The sequence below is a fragment of the Leptodactylus fuscus genome, chromosome 3, assembly GCF_031893055.1.
Source record: "Leptodactylus fuscus isolate aLepFus1 chromosome 3, aLepFus1.hap2, whole genome shotgun sequence".
Taxonomy (NCBI): domain Eukaryota; kingdom Metazoa; phylum Chordata; class Amphibia; order Anura; family Leptodactylidae; genus Leptodactylus; species Leptodactylus fuscus.
The window spans coordinates 210,819,793-210,835,351 of record NC_134267.1 but is presented as its reverse complement, the minus strand read 5'-3'; the positions used below and the strand labels follow the sequence as shown (position 1 = coordinate 210,835,351).

Here is a 15,559-nt window from a genome sequence, read left to right as displayed (position 1 = left end):
GTCTCTGTGATGTCACGTAGCGAGCGAAGGGGCGCATGCGGGAGTCGCCATCTGTTACTGGGAACGAATGTCACCCGTGTCATCTTTCATGATGATTCTGCTCTTTTCTCCCTTCTGTCAGGGTTGACATCAGAAGCAACAGAAAAGTTCCAGCAATGGGACTAATTATTCACCGTTTACAGGGGCCGGGTAGCAAACAGGAGTGCCCTAATGTGGTATCAGTAGGTAGATAAACGCTGCTCTGCCAGAGACCGCGGGCAAAGATGTTCCTACTATATACACAGACCATTGTGTGTACATCCATATACTCCAGCTATGTGATAAGGGGGATTCCTATGTAGCCACACTATATGTCCTATAGTTCTGAGTCCTACACTTGGGACTTGAACCTTCCTTGCAAAGTGGCAAAGCTTGTTGTGTGGCTCCTCCATTCACCTCTATGTGAGTTTACAAATCAGCTGTGCTGCAGCCGTGAGCCATGTGACCTGCATCTGTAAGGGCTAGTTCACACGGGCATAGAGGGGGCGGATTGTGGCGCGTAATCCATATCATAATCCGCCCCCTCACAATGGTGGTCTATGTAGAAGTGGGCTGCCCTTTCTTCGGGTGGATTCTGCGGCTCGTTGAGCCGTGGTGTCCGCCTTGCAGTAGCAACCTCCAGAGTCAGCCCATTTATTTGAGCCTACTCCAGAGGGGGAAGCCGCGACAGTCTTGGCAGGCAGGTTTTGACCCGAGAGTGACGTGGCTCCCCGCATCACTCTTGGTGCCAAAATCCGTGTTTCCGCTCCCCATGTGAACTTACGCTTTGTAAATCTGTAAATTACAGTCTGTATAGCAGTAGCGTAACTAGGAATGGCGGGGCCCCATGGCGAACTTTTGACATGCGCCCCCCCCTTCCCCTGACCGACGCCGAAGCACTGTTACTTACCTCTCCATGGGCTCCGCAGCACTCCCTGCTGATGGCGGCCATCTTCAATGATGTCCGGGACGTCATGTGACCTGGAGCCCTGCGTCTCGACGCACAAGGATGCAGGCCCCAGTCATGTGATGTCAGGGACACACTGAAGTAGGCCCGAAGCCTTCCGGAGCAAGGAGAGGCAAGTAACACTGTTCTTTTATGTTCCCTTACCTTTGCTGGGCCGATCTCAGCCTCCTGTTAGTCAGTCTAAGCCCTTAAAGAGATTTTAAAGAACTTGCATATGATGACCCGTCCTTTGGATAGATTGTTTGGACTTGGGAACCCTGACAGTCAGTGCTCAGTCACATGGTACAGCAGCCGCTCAGTCCCATTCAAGTGAATGAGTCTAAGCTACAGTACCAAAGTACCAAGCTTTGAACCCTGTGGCCTCTTCAGGGAAGTGATCAGTGCGGTTCCCACCGATCACATATCTCTAAGGATATTATCATTAAACCCTTTTACGCCAGGGCCCCACCTAATGTAAACACCTCTAGCGCACAGTTCCTGCAAATAGGATGACATTCTGGCTAATCCCATCCACACAATGCAGAAAAATAAACACAGTGGAAATGCTGCGATTTCCAAAATGGTTGTGTTTTTGTAAATCGCAGCATGTCCATTATACCTACAGAAATGCTGACGGTTTCCCTATAGTTATAATGCAGACAGAAAGTCCACAGAGGAATCCTCTACTGACCTTCTGTGAAAAACGCTGCGGGAAACGCCAAGTTTCTAGAATGTAAATCTAAATTCACGTTTCCTTGTCATGTCAACACTTGTGGCCTTCCCCTTTAAATAATGGAGATCAGTTAAGGATCTCTGTGTTTTTTCACCATGTAATTTCTGGGTGGATATAAACCATCATTACTTACACGCCAGAGGTTATATTTTACTCACGTCTCCCGTGTAGACATCTACAAAACCCTCTCTCCATGTCTACCTGGTATGACTATCTGGTAGGTTCCTGCACTGTCAGGGCTCTGTCGGTATAGGTAATATGGCTTCCTTTTCCTAATCTTGGGTCTGTTTTATTACAGGATAACTGGACTGCTCTCATCTCTGCCTCCAAGGAAGGGCACGTGGAGATTGTCAGAGAACTAGTGGACTGCAATGCCAACCTGGAACATCGTGACATGGTAAACTTCATCCAATGTCAATAGCAGAGGCAGCGAGGAACATGTTTGTTTAGAGAGGATCAGACTGGTCTTAGTGTTCTTTGTCTGAAGTGTCCTTGACAGATTCTGATGTCTGTGCAGTGTGTGCAGTCTTTGGAGAAGAGGACTTCAAGATTTCCCTCTCTTGCACAGATTCCTTATAAAAGCAATTCATTAAAGAGGTTGTAACATATACAGCACATCCCCATTCATAGGATCAGTGTCTAAATGCTGGGGGCATGACCACCGAGACTGCCAATGATCACGAGAATGAAGGTCCAAGTCCCCCTGTTTGGATGCGGCAGTAGTTGAGTGTCTGCTGTCACTCCATTCAACTCTGTAGGACTGGTTTTGACTTTGCCTTGGTGGTCCTATAAAGTGGAATGGCATCTGATATGCACAACTTCTAATTCATCCGTATGGGAGGACCTGGAAGACTTAAGGATAGTCGGACCCCACACCTGGACACATGTAACCTGCCCTGTGGTTAAGGGGAAGTGGTGTTCATGTTACCACCCCTTTATCTTCTTATGGACACCTGAATCTTGGTATACTGAACATCTCTGTGCCATGTGTTTGTTTGGCATTTGTTTATTTCCTGCTTTGTTCCTTCAGTCTTCTCTTAATAGAGGGATCTTCCTTCTGCTTGATCTTGTACATCATTGTCTTCTCCATGTAAATGTCTTGAGTCTTGGCCGCAGTTAACTAAAGTATTTTCTTTTTTTCAGGGTGGATGGACTGCCCTTATGTGGGCTTCCTACAAAGGGTGCACTGAGGTGGTGGATCTGCTTCTCTCCAAAGGTGCAAACCCAAATATAACTGGCCTGGTAAGATACCCTTTACCCAATACAGCCCTGTGGTGGGGTTTATGCTTGTATGATTGCTTATTATTGCTCCTATATACAATATATGTTCACCTCAAAAAGCCATTTCTAAGCTATAGCTTGAGATGACAATATTGTTTAATACCGTAATCGAGGATCTCATCCTTGGGATCCCTCTGACCCTTATTCCGCCTGTTGAGGCGACCGCTGCATCCCAGAGGAGATTGAGGTGACCTTATATTTGCATCTCTCTAGCCATGAGATTGCAATTGACTGTAGGTCGCCCTGTAGTCCTAGCACAATACATGAAGAGGGAATGTCTCTGACTATATTGTATCCTCTGTACTTATGACACTCTATACTGTGACTATCTCTAGAGACGGCAGAAGCTGATACGACTACAGTATAGCAGGATTGATTATTAATAATTATATTATATTATATTATATTATCCTTAGCGCCAGCCTTTCTCCTAGTATAGACAGCCGGCTTATGTATAATTATATGGTGCCGCCTAGTGTGGGACTTGTGGTTGTGCGGCCGCTGCTAAACATTGTTTTCTGCAGTGTCAGAAATCATTACGAGTCTGATAACCTTCTTGTCTCCTGCTCCCATTTTAGCAGTACAGCGTGTACCCGATTATCTGGGCGGCCGGAAGAGGTCACTCTGACATTGTCAAGCTTTTACTGCAATATGGAGCCAAGGTCAACTGTTCAGACAAGGTAGATACTTCTGGTTATACACAGTGACATTTCCTTTGGATATTTACCTGTTGTGGCACTTCTAAGGTTTGATGTACTATGGAACGGTCACCAGGGTGGTGCTCGCCTGATTACATCACGTCCATCTTCAGAAATACCTCAAAATTGGATTTGGAGGAGAGTAGCACCTTACCAGATTTGGAATATTACATATAACCTTTTGGTTCTGGCCTCTAGATGGAGGGGTGGGTGCAGTCAGAGGACTCCCTGTATGATAACACTTTTAAAGGGTACCTGAGTTTCCATCTGCAGGGTCCTGCTGTACCGTCTGTGCTCCGGCTGTATAAGCCTTCCTACATGCGGTCCTATCAGTGTTTCTTCTGCTAATAGCCCCATTATGGCTTCAGCACGTTTTGCCTGAAGCAGAGTATGGACAATACAGAGTTGTCTTCCCCTTTCCATTCTATTTTTACTATTACTTGTTTATTTACATGTAATGCTGCCAGGAGTAACTATAAAATAGCAAGCACATAGCTGGTAAAAGCTCAAGTTAACATAATATAGGAAATCCATGGACTGCGGATTCCAAATCCAGGTTATGGTGCAGCTTAAAAGATCCCTATAAGAGAAATCTGAGCACAGTAAGGAAAGCTGCTTACTGTCTGTGACTACCATCCCATCAGCAATAACACAAGCAGCTAGTCAGAAGTACTTAGAACTATCTGAACTCCTCTTATACTCTTTGTAAGCAGTGGGGAGGTGCAGACTTGTGTAAGGAACTTTAGAGGGGTTTTTCAGGCAGGAAATAGCAATATTTTTAAATGAAGTTCATTGCATTTTGGCCCAGAACCACATGTGGTATTAAAGGGGTTATGCCACAAAAAGTAATTCTACTCTGTCCATAAGATAGAGGATAAATAGATGAGTGCTGTACTTTGACTATGTCCAGCACTCCCATTGAAGTGAATGAGAGCTTTGATGTGTCCCATCGTGCATCCTGTGAAGCAGAAGCAGCATTCGGGGAGCTGCTCCCCCATTCATGACCTCACTTGTCAAGAATAGGTTGTCAATTGTTAAATCCAGAAAATCCCTTTAAATCCTTCCTGTAGGTTTCTGTGATTATTCATGTAGTGCTGTAAAAATCTAAATTTCTTTTCTTTTTTAGTACGGCACTACCCCTCTTATCTGGGGTGCAAGGAAAGGCCACCTGGAGTGTGTGAAGTCCCTGCTGCAGATGGGAGCTGATGTGGACCAAGAGGGAGCGGTAAGTTTCTGACAACTGTCTTTTTTTGGGCGTTTACGATGCCTGTCATTATATTACTTGTACTGGCAGAGGAGATTTATAGTGCGGTATACGCCTCCTATAAATCAGGCACCTGCACTGAAATCTACCATAGCTCATTGCTGGCCGAGATCTTGGGCATCATTTATTCCAATCATATGCCCCATGCCCCCTTTCAGGAATGTTATGAGGTTGGCGCATGCAAAAAAAAAAAAAAAAAAAAAAAAATGCTAAATTTGTGCACATAAACTTGACTTGTGCAAAACATTTGCGACTTTTCCATGCTTTGTCCTCTAAGAAACTGGCATTGAAAGCATAATAAAGGTCCCACATTGTTTCGTGAGTTACTTAAAGAGGTTTCCAAGTCTCAAGGGATCATTGTGTTCTTCTTGTTGCAGAATTCTATGACCGCTCTGATTGTCGCAGTGAAAGGCGGATACACCGACACCGTGAAGGAGATTCTGAAGAGGAACCCTAATGTCAATTTGACAGATAAAGATGGCAACACAGCTCTGGCTATCGCAGCCAAAGAGGGCCACACTGAGATCGTGCAAGACTTGCTAGACGCTGGGACCTATGTCAATATCCCTGACCGGGTAAGGAAGTTTTTTGTTTTTTTTCCCGAACAGAAATGCGAAGAATTAACCCTTTACAATTATCATTTCTACTCAACTCAAAATCTAAAAGCAATATGTAGTGAGAGGAAGAGAAGAGAATATAGACGACCAGGAGTCATCATTCTGATCTGAGAGCAGGTCTGTAACTTAGGCAAACAGCTGTAAACACTGAGGAGAGAGATCCTTGAGATGGGAGTACCCCTTTAATGGCACATATTTCTATATTTATATCATAATGGTATATCCACAGGTTACTTTGAATGAAGCGGGGGATGTGCGTGGGCTTTAATGGGAGTTGCAGATACAGTCTTGCATGTATCAGACTTGAAAGGGGTTTTCTGACACCCAGCGCCCCTACAATCAGCTCTTAGCACCTCCATCAACTTCCACGTTTTCAGAAGCCGCTAGTATAAGAACTAACCCAGAGAAGGGAACCAAGGGCACAGCTGTGTATTCTTTGTAATGGCCTAGCTGAGTTACTGAAGCTTAGCGGCCATTCATTTTCAAATGTCACGGGCACAAAAGAATGTGCTCAAAAAATAGAGATGTAGATATATAGGCCGATGTCACATTGGAATTTTTGGACCGGATTTTGATGCGGTGCATCGGCATGTGGTCGCAGCATTCTGCTCCAGATTAGGCCCAAATGAATGGGCCTAGTCGGGAGGGAGGTGTTGCGCCACAGACGCTGCAGCAGATTCCGCGGCAAGAAAGGGCAGGTCGCTTCCTTTTTCCACAAGCAAGTCGGATTCTGACGTGGATTCCGCGTCAAAATCCAGCCCAAAAATCCCTGTGTGAACCCAGCCTTAAAGGGGTTTTCACACAAAAGGAAGTTATACCCTATTCCATAGAATAAGGGGATAAGTTGAGTATCATTGGGGGTCCAACTTTCACTTCTGATCTGAATGGAGTGGTGGTTGGGCATTAATCTGCAAGTTATCTTTTTTTTGTGGGAACACTCCTATAATTCCTTTGGCACTTCAATTGCAAGTGTGGTGGGGCAGTCCCTGAACATACACTGTCCCAGGCTCTGTACCCTCAATGATCCCAAGCTGTCCCCTCTGCCCTTCACTGACCACATTGGCGTCCAACATTGGGATCATCTTCTAAACTGTCTACTCCTTTGAACACGTTGAAGAGTCAATGCTGCCGACAGACTCCCTTTAAAATCTAACTTGACAAGTTCTAGAGGATATTCTTGCAGCAAGTAAAAATGAAGTTCTGGCTCTTTCTTCCTCTGAGCCATATTGTCTTAGATGTGACTACGTGCACACATACATGTGCAGTACAGAGCAGAGTACATACGGCGTGACATTGGGCAGACTCCCAATATGAAAGGATTTGAAGTATTTGTTTACTAGCACATTAAAGCAATCTAAGCGCATATGTCTCCCCCATCTGCTCGCGTCACTTTGCCAAGGCCCTCGTGTGGCAGGACCGGACAGGAGCAGATGGACACTTTGTGCTATGGGATTTGTTGTAAAAGCTTCCAAGTGGAGCTATTTTAGTAGTCTCCTATTTGGGTGCCCCTGGGCCTGGTTTTAGAGAAAATTGTCCTTCTGCGGTAAAAATAAAATGAAGTTCAAAGTAATGACTGCCGATATGTAGGGCAAAAAAAAGTTTTAGCTGGAGAAAAGTTTCCCATGGAGACGTTGCAGTTGTCACTGGTCACAATGAAAAAATTTCAGATGGTTAACTTTTACTATAATACAGCGGGTCTGAGGTCCGGGGTCTCGTGGGGTTTCTGATGATCATGGTGGGGTAGGTCAGAATAGTGAGGCCATCTGTTCTCTTACTATTAAACAGTCTATAACTGTACCGATGTCTCTTCTGTAGTCATGTCATAAGTAGAAATTGCCTTTTACAAGGTATGCCATGACTTCATAACTGGTGTCCAACCTCTAGAAACCCCACCGATCACCTGAATAAGGGAAGAGAATATTCTGTGACCTTTTTTTTGCACCACAATGCTATAGTTTCCTTTTAAAGGGATCCTATCATTAAAATCACATTTTTTTCTCGATCACATGTAGGAATAGCCTTAAAAAAGACTATTCTTCTCCTACCTTTAAATGTCTTCTCCGGGCCGCCGTTCTGTTAAAATCCCGTTTTCCACTGGTATGCAAATGAGTTCTCTCGCAGCATTGGGGGCGGTCCTCAGCGCTCAAACAGCACTGGGAGCATCTCCAATGCTGCGAGAGAACTCTCCAGCAATGCCTCCATCTTCTTCTGCAACAGCCTCTCCCTGTAACTTCTTCCGGAGCTGGGTTCAAACTTCTAGGCCTCGGGCAGAGCCGACTGTGCATGCCCGTGGCCACAAAAAAATGACCGCTTACACAGTAAGCTGTGTAAGCAGCCATTTTCTTGTGGCCACTTACACCATAAGCTGATTTAAGCGGCCATTTTCTTGTGGCCTGTGGGCATGCGTAGTTTGCTTTGCCTGAGACCTAGAAGTTAGAACCCAACTCTGGAAGAAGACGCGCAGAGAGGCCATTCCTGAAGAAGATGGAGGGGTCGCTGGAGAGTTCTCTCACAGCATTGGGGACGCCCCCAGTGCTGTTTGAGCGCTGAGGACCGCCCCCAGTACTGCGAGAGAACTTATTTCCATGCAGATGAAAACCAAGATTTCTACCAAATGGCGGCCCGGAGAAGACATCTAAAGGTCGGAGAAGAATAGCCTTTCTTAAGGCTATTCCTACGTGTGATCGAGAAAAAATGCGATTTTAATGATAGAATCCCTTTAAGTTAATGTAGCCCTATATAAGTCCCCTGCACAGCAAGCGCTGTTGTAATGAGATAAACTATGGAGTGAGGATTTGTGGTGGTCCCAACAGTCAGAACCTCAATGATCATGAAAAAGTGAAGACATCACTTATGTATGTGATTAAAGGGGCTTTCCCTTTAAGATCAGTCAGGCTTTTACTGCAGCGACCCCCACTCGTCAGAATACTGGAGGTCCCTTCTACCTCCATCTGAATGTAGCGATGGTCTTCGCTCATTTCTATAGATTTGTCGGAGGTATCTCAGTCATGTGTTTGGCTGTGTCAGCAGTCAAGTAAAAACGAATGGAGGGAGCAGCAAAAGACTGTGCAAGCATGAGCAGTGATGTGCCGTACAGTCACATGACCACTGGAGCCAGTGACTGACCGTCACTGTAAAATCTGCATGTAAGTCAGTGATGGGCTGCAGTGGTCATGTCAATGTCACAGAGATCAGCAAAGACATTATAATGGGGGTGAGTATTAGTATTTTTCTATTTTATTCCCGGATTTTACTCAATTATTTTTGTGACTCCTTGACAAACCTTTTACACATTTGGACTGGAGAGAGCGCCTTCTAGTGGTGACTGCAGTCAAAATGTTAGGTTTTAATTTTAAGTCTGTCTTGTACGAATATTATAGAACTTCCTTCTCTTTCTAACAGAATGGGGACACTGTTCTGATCGGAGCCGTCCGTGGTGGCCATGTTGAGATTGTCCGCGCCTTACTTCATAAATATGCGGACATAGACATCAGGGGACAGGTAAACCTCGTAATAACATAATGCATATTCTTGTTTTTTCATAACTACATCATTAATTTGGATTCTAATGTAATATTTAATGTCTTGTAGGATAACAAAACTGCTTTATACTGGGCTGTGGAGAAGGGAAATGCTACTATGGTGCGCGATATCTTACAGTGTAACCCGGACACCGAATTCTGCACTAAAGTAAGGTCATGTTTTGTATGAAAAATACTGTATGGCTAAGAAACTATTGTAACTTGCAGTTTTATGGTTTCTTTTTATGCTGGTGAAGTGTAACAAAACTGGTTATCTTGGTGTCATATGAAAGCTGAGAATCTCCTCCTTTATATGGCGACTGAAGCATTGATCTAAGTTTTGTTATGCCCCAATGGCCGCCCCTCCAGGATCCGCTTCCCTGCAGTATATAACAGCTCTTACACCATACTCCTCTATGGCCAGGTTCCCACTAGTGTTGCTAAAGTCTGCTGGGACCTGAATGACGGAGAGATGGATTGATAAAACGGCAGCTAAGCACAGGCACCTGGAGGAAACCCAGGCAAACGCGCAAGAACGTGCAAACTCCTTGCAGATGTTGTCCTTGGTTGGATTCACACCTAGAAATCCAATGCTGCAAGACTGTAGTGCTGACTACTGATTTTTGTGGGACCAACAACTGGGTTCTGCAGCTGTCAGACGAACAAGGGTCCACATGTGCGCCTGAATGCGCCATGTGGGTGGGGACTAAATGTCATTGATGGGAAAATACTAGTAAAAGACTAGTCAGACATACAAACTATTCTTGGCAGGGCACAATTAAATGCTTTCATGGCTAAATAGGAATATCTGGTACGAATAATATATGCATCGCCTTCTTGATTCCCCCTCCCCCCAGCTGGTCTGAATAAACTAAAAAGAAGTTAAAAAAAAAAATAAAAAAAAAAAAATATAGATCTGTAGAGATGCTGTAGTTTTCAATTACTTCTTGTGTAGTTAAAGGGATTCTATCATTAAAACTGCATTTTTTCTTGCTAACATTTAGGAATAGCCTTAAGAAAGACTATTCTTCTCCTACCTTTAGATGTTTTCTCTGCGACGCTGTTTGGTATAATTCCCGGTTTTCTTCGGTATGCAAATGAGTTAACTCGCAGCACTGGGGGTGGTCCTAGCGCTCAAACACTACTGGGGCGGTCCTAGTGCTCAAACAGCACTGGGGGCGTCCCCAGTGCTGTGAGAAATCTCCAGCGACACCTTTATCTTCTTCTGGAACGGCCTCTCCCTGCATCTTCTTCCGTCCTGGGTTTCAATCTTCTAGGCCTCAGGCAGAGCCGACTACGCATGCTCGGGCCACAAGAAAATGGCCGCTTACACCAGCTTTCTGCGTAAACTGCAGTTTGTTGTTTAACATAGGAGATTATTGTCCAAAATGCAAATATTGTGTAGAAGGGGTTAAATTATCTTATGGTGTTTGCTTTCAGGATGGAGAAACTCCGTTGATTAAGGCGACCAAGATGAGAAATATAGAAGTGGTGGAGCTCTTGCTTGACAAAGGAGCAAAGGTTTCTGCAGTTGACAAGGTGAGAGACGTATTATATTGCATGTTACTGAGAGAAACGGGTATATGGCAAAGTCTCTAATCCCTCCATAATCTATCCGTGCCATGCAGAAAGGGGACACTCCCCTACATATCGCCATCCGAGGCAGAAGCCGTAAACTTGCTGAACTTCTCCTGAGGAACCCGAAAGATGGCCGATTACTGTACAGACCCAACAAAGCTGGAGAGACCCCCTACAACATAGACTGCAGCCACCAGAAAAGTATTCTCACCCAGATATTTGGTGCCAGTAAGTCACTTTGTGGGTTCCTTATTATCTTCTCTATACTACGTAATGAAGCTGACCGTACACATTAGATCCTGTCCTGTTTAGCCGACCATCTATTGTATATGGGGGCCTCTAGCTCTCGCCTGATGGCAAATGTTTGGCAAGATGAGATTGGGTAGTTAGACTACAATTGCTCCATCCTTCTGTCTTAGGACAGGGTCACACTTGCACCCGTCTCTTCTTTGCAGGTTTCTGTCTTCTGCCCGAGAAACTGGACAGGAGACGAAAACCGGCAGGCAGTTTTCAAACCCATTCACTTGAATGGGTTTGCTAAGTGTCCGCCCGTGAGAGTTTTGTGCCTATCCACGTCTAAACTGTTTTTTTTTTTTTTTGTTTTTTTTTAAAATCGGACACAAAGTCTGACATGCAGGGTTTACGTCTTCTGTCCAGTTTCTTGGGCAGAAGACGGAAACCCACAAATCGGACACCGGGCGCAGGTGTGAACCCGCCCTTGGGCTGACACGCCAATGCCAGAGGAGCTGGGCAGCGGTTTTCTCCTCTCAACATTCAGCACATGTCACTGCTTAGCCATAGAGATGCACTATATGATAGCTGTGACGCTAGGTTCACACTAGTGCTGTCTCCCTGTTCGGGTCTGTCCGGGGAACCAGTCAACAGTGGTTACACACGTAGCCCGGTGGACCCCATTGATTATAACAGGATCTGTTGGGTGCCTATAGTTTTTCAGCAGAAACCTGCAGAGAAGAAAGTTTTCTGTGCATGACTTTTTCCTCAATTTTCGGTTGAGTCTGTGACCGTCACCAATGGAGACTCCAGCGCAAATGTGAATGTAGCCTGGAAAGTATTAGCATTTAGCTGACCACTATCTAAGATAAGATAATCCTTTAGTAGTCACACCATGGGGAAATTCAGTGTAATAAATAATACAATAATAATACAAATACAAAAGCTCCACGGTAGAGGCATTACAGTGACGGTAGTAGGAGGGATAGCACATCTTCAGGATCATTTAGTTCTCTGTGCGCAGTGATCTTCGCTTAGCCTGATGTTGATTATACAGCCTGACCGCGGTTGGGCGGAAGGATCTCCGATAGCGGCTCCTTCTCACACTGGGGGTGAAGCAGTCGGTCACTGACAGTACTGCCCAGTGCTATCACAGTCTCATACATGGGGTGGGATTTGTTCTTCAGCATGGAGCTCACCACGGACAGTATCCTTCTGTCACCCACCACCGGTACTGGGTCCAGGGGGCTCCCCAGGACAGAGCTGGCCCTTCTATTCAGCTTGTCAAGTGTATGGGCCTAAAGTATATGGGCAGCTTTGTGTTTTTTTTGTTTGTTTGGTTTATAATTTATTTTATTTTTTCTAAATTTTGATGTAATCTATGTCAAATTCCAGACTTCATTTAATATTTACTCTTTCTTACAGGGCATCTTTCCCCAACTGAGTCTGATGGTGATATGCTGGGGTATGACTTGTACAGTAGCGCCCTGGCTGATATCCTCAGCGAGCCCACAATGCAGCCCCCTATCTGTGTCGGACTGTATGCTCAGTGGGGGAGTGGGAAGTCCTTTTTGCTCAAGAAGCTTGAAGGTAACGTTATTACTGAAGTCAATGCGCCAAGTCTACTTTGCAGAATTGGTCTAGATGACCTGAGGCTTGTCAGAATGATCAACCATTTTGGCATAATAATAATAATGATGATAATAATAATACATTGTATTTATATAGCACCAACATATTCTGCAGCACTGTACAATTGGACATGTCTATGATAAGGATCAGTACTAGAGATGAGCGAGTACTATTTGTAACTGCCGTTTCGAATAGCACGAACCCATAGGAATGAATGGAAGCGGCCGGTATGCAGACTTTGCCAGTGGCTGGCAGCTTAACCCCCTGTATGCCGGCTGCGTCTATTCATTCCTATGGGTGCGTGCTATTTGAAACGGGAGATATGAATAGTACTCGCTCATCTCTAATCAATACATATTTTGTGCATTCTCTGTGTAATCTTTCCTTTGCTCTTCGCTGCAGATGAGATGAAGACCTTTGCTGGGCAGCAGATTGAGCCGCTCTTCCAGTTCTCCTGGCTCATTGTCTTCCTCATTCTTATGATGTGCAGCACTATCGGTCTGCTCCTCTCCTTCACCGTGGACACCAAGCTGGGGATATCTGTGTCACTCAGTTTGCTTGCCGTTCTCTACATTTTCTTCAGTGAGTAAAGATTTTAGTGTGATGTGGCAAGCACAGCGCCGTACATTGTATAGTGACTGTGTTTGGTATTACAGCTCAGCCCCACTGATATTCAAGGGGTTTTCAAGACTAAAAATATTGCCTTGTCCTAAGAATAGGTCAACAATATCGGATTGGTGCTGCTGCCTTTCCTATTCAAGTGACTGGGATTTAAGATGCAGTAACCAGGTTAGCAATATTTTTAGCTCTGAAAACTGGGGTTCAGTACGGTAATATTCCCAATGTAATTGATGTCATCAGCCAACAACAAGCAGACAGAAGCTCCACTTCTCTCCTCTATCATATAACCCTATATATCACAGAGCTCAGCTTCTCTCCCTGTATCATATAACCCTATATATCACAGAGCTCAGCTTCTCTCCTCTATCCTATAACTCTATATATCACAGAGCTCAGCTTTTCTCCTCTATCATATAACCCTATATATCACAGAGCTCAGCTTCTCTCCCTGTATCATATAACCCTATATATCACAGAGCTCAGCTTCTCTCCTCTATCCTATAACTCTATATATCACAGAGCTCAGCTTCTCTCCTCTATCATATAACCCTATATATCACAGAGCTCAGCTTCTCTCCCTCTATCATATAACCCTATATATCACAGAGCTCAGCTTCTCTCCTCTATCATATATACCTATATATCACAGAGCTCAGCTTCTCTCTTCTATCATATAACCCTATATATCACAGAGCTCAGCTTCTCTCCTCTATCCTATAACCCTATATATCACAGAGCTCAGCTTCTCTCCTCTATCCTATAACCCCATATATCACAGAGCTCAGCTTCTCTCCTCTATCATATAACCCTATATATCACAGAGCTCAGCTTCTCTCCTCTATCATATAACCCTATATATCACAGAGCTCAGCTTCTCTCCTCTATCATATAACCCTATATATCACAGAGCTCAGCTTCTCTCTTCTATCATATAACCCTATATATCACAGAGCTCAGCTTCTCTCCTCTATCATATAATCCCTATATATCACAGCGCTCAGCTTCTCTCCTCTATCCTATAACCCCATATATCACAGCGCTCAGCTTCTCTCTTCTATCATATAACCCTATATATCACAGAGCTCAGCTTCTCTCCTCTATCCTATAACCCTATATATCACAGAGCTCAGCTTCTCTCCTCTATCCTATAACCCCATATATCACAGAGCTCAGCTTCTCTCCTCTATCATATAACCCTATATATCACAGAGCTCAGCTTCTCTCCTCTATGCTATAACCCTATATATCACAGAGCTCAGCTTCTCTCTTCTATCATATAACCCTATATATCACAGAGCTCAGCTTCTCTCTTCTATCATATAACCCTATATATCACAGAGCTCAGCTTCTCTCTTCTATCATATAACCCTGTATATCACAGAGCTCAGCTTCTCTCCTCTATCATATAACCCTATATATCACAGAGCTCAGCTTCTCTCCTCTATCATATAATCCTATATATCACAGAGCTCAGCTTCTCTCCACTATCATATAACCCTATATATCACAGAGCTCAGCTTCTCTCCTCTATCATATAACCCTATATATCACAGAGCTCAGCTTCTCTCCCTCTATCATATATACCTATATATCACAGAGCTCAGCTTCTCTCTTCTATCATATAACCCTATATATCACAGAGCTCAGCTTCTCTCCTCTATCATATAATCCCTATATATCACAGAGCTCAGCTTCTCTCCTCTATCATATAATCCTATATATCACAGAGCTCAGCTTCTCTCCCTCTATCATATATATCTATATATCACAGAGCTCAGCTTCTCTCTTCTATCATATAACCCTATATATCACAGACCTCAGCTTCTCTCCTCTATCATATATATTTATATATCACAGAGCTCAGCTTCTCTCCTCTATCATATATACCTATATATCACAGAGCTCAGCTTCTCTCTTCTATCATATAACCCTATATATCACAGAGCTCAGCTTCTCTCCTCTATCATATAATCCTATATATCACAGAGCTCAGCTTCTCTCCCTCTATCATATATACCTATATATCACAGAGCTCAGCTTCTCTCTTCTATCATATAACCCTATATATCACAGAGCTCAGCTTCTCTCCTCTATCATATATATTTATATATCACAGAGCTCAGCTTCTCTCCTCTATCATATAACCCTATATATCTGAGCTCAGCTTCTCTCCCCTTATCCTGCTGCCAGGGCAGTTACAGCCCCTGGATAGGTTATATGGGGAGTATACCTAATTTTAGGTATGATTATATATCTGTGTGGTCAGTTTGGATGTTGAAGACCTTTCTGTTTGGTGAATTGGTGGTAGGAATTTTTGGGAGACCAAAAGAATGAATCTGGTCAACACAGCTGGATGTCTAATAGGATGAGTTATGAGCGAGTGGCATCTGCTATACTGAGCCCTTGTTAATACGGTTTT

General features: G+C 44.1%; 1 protein-coding gene across 3 annotated transcripts in view; it reads left to right on the top strand.

Annotated features, from left to right (window-relative positions):
* KIDINS220 (kinase D interacting substrate 220) overlaps positions 1-15,559 on the top strand; it is a 100,384-nt gene that overhangs the window by 13,414 nt on the left and 71,411 nt on the right. For all 3 annotated transcript variants that reach the window (XM_075269091.1, XM_075269090.1, XM_075269089.1), the window contains exons 4-14: positions 1,996-2,094; positions 2,841-2,939; positions 3,557-3,658; positions 4,803-4,901; positions 5,318-5,515; positions 8,960-9,058; positions 9,149-9,247; positions 10,519-10,617; positions 10,707-10,884; positions 12,313-12,477; positions 12,922-13,101. In XM_075269091.1, the coding sequence (XP_075125192.1) occupies positions 1,996-2,094; positions 2,841-2,939; positions 3,557-3,658; positions 4,803-4,901; positions 5,318-5,515; positions 8,960-9,058; positions 9,149-9,247; positions 10,519-10,617; positions 10,707-10,884; positions 12,313-12,477; positions 12,922-13,101 (1,417 nt within the window). The remainder of the gene's footprint in view (positions 1-1,995; positions 2,095-2,840; positions 2,940-3,556; positions 3,659-4,802; positions 4,902-5,317; positions 5,516-8,959; positions 9,059-9,148; positions 9,248-10,518; positions 10,618-10,706; positions 10,885-12,312; positions 12,478-12,921; positions 13,102-15,559) is intronic.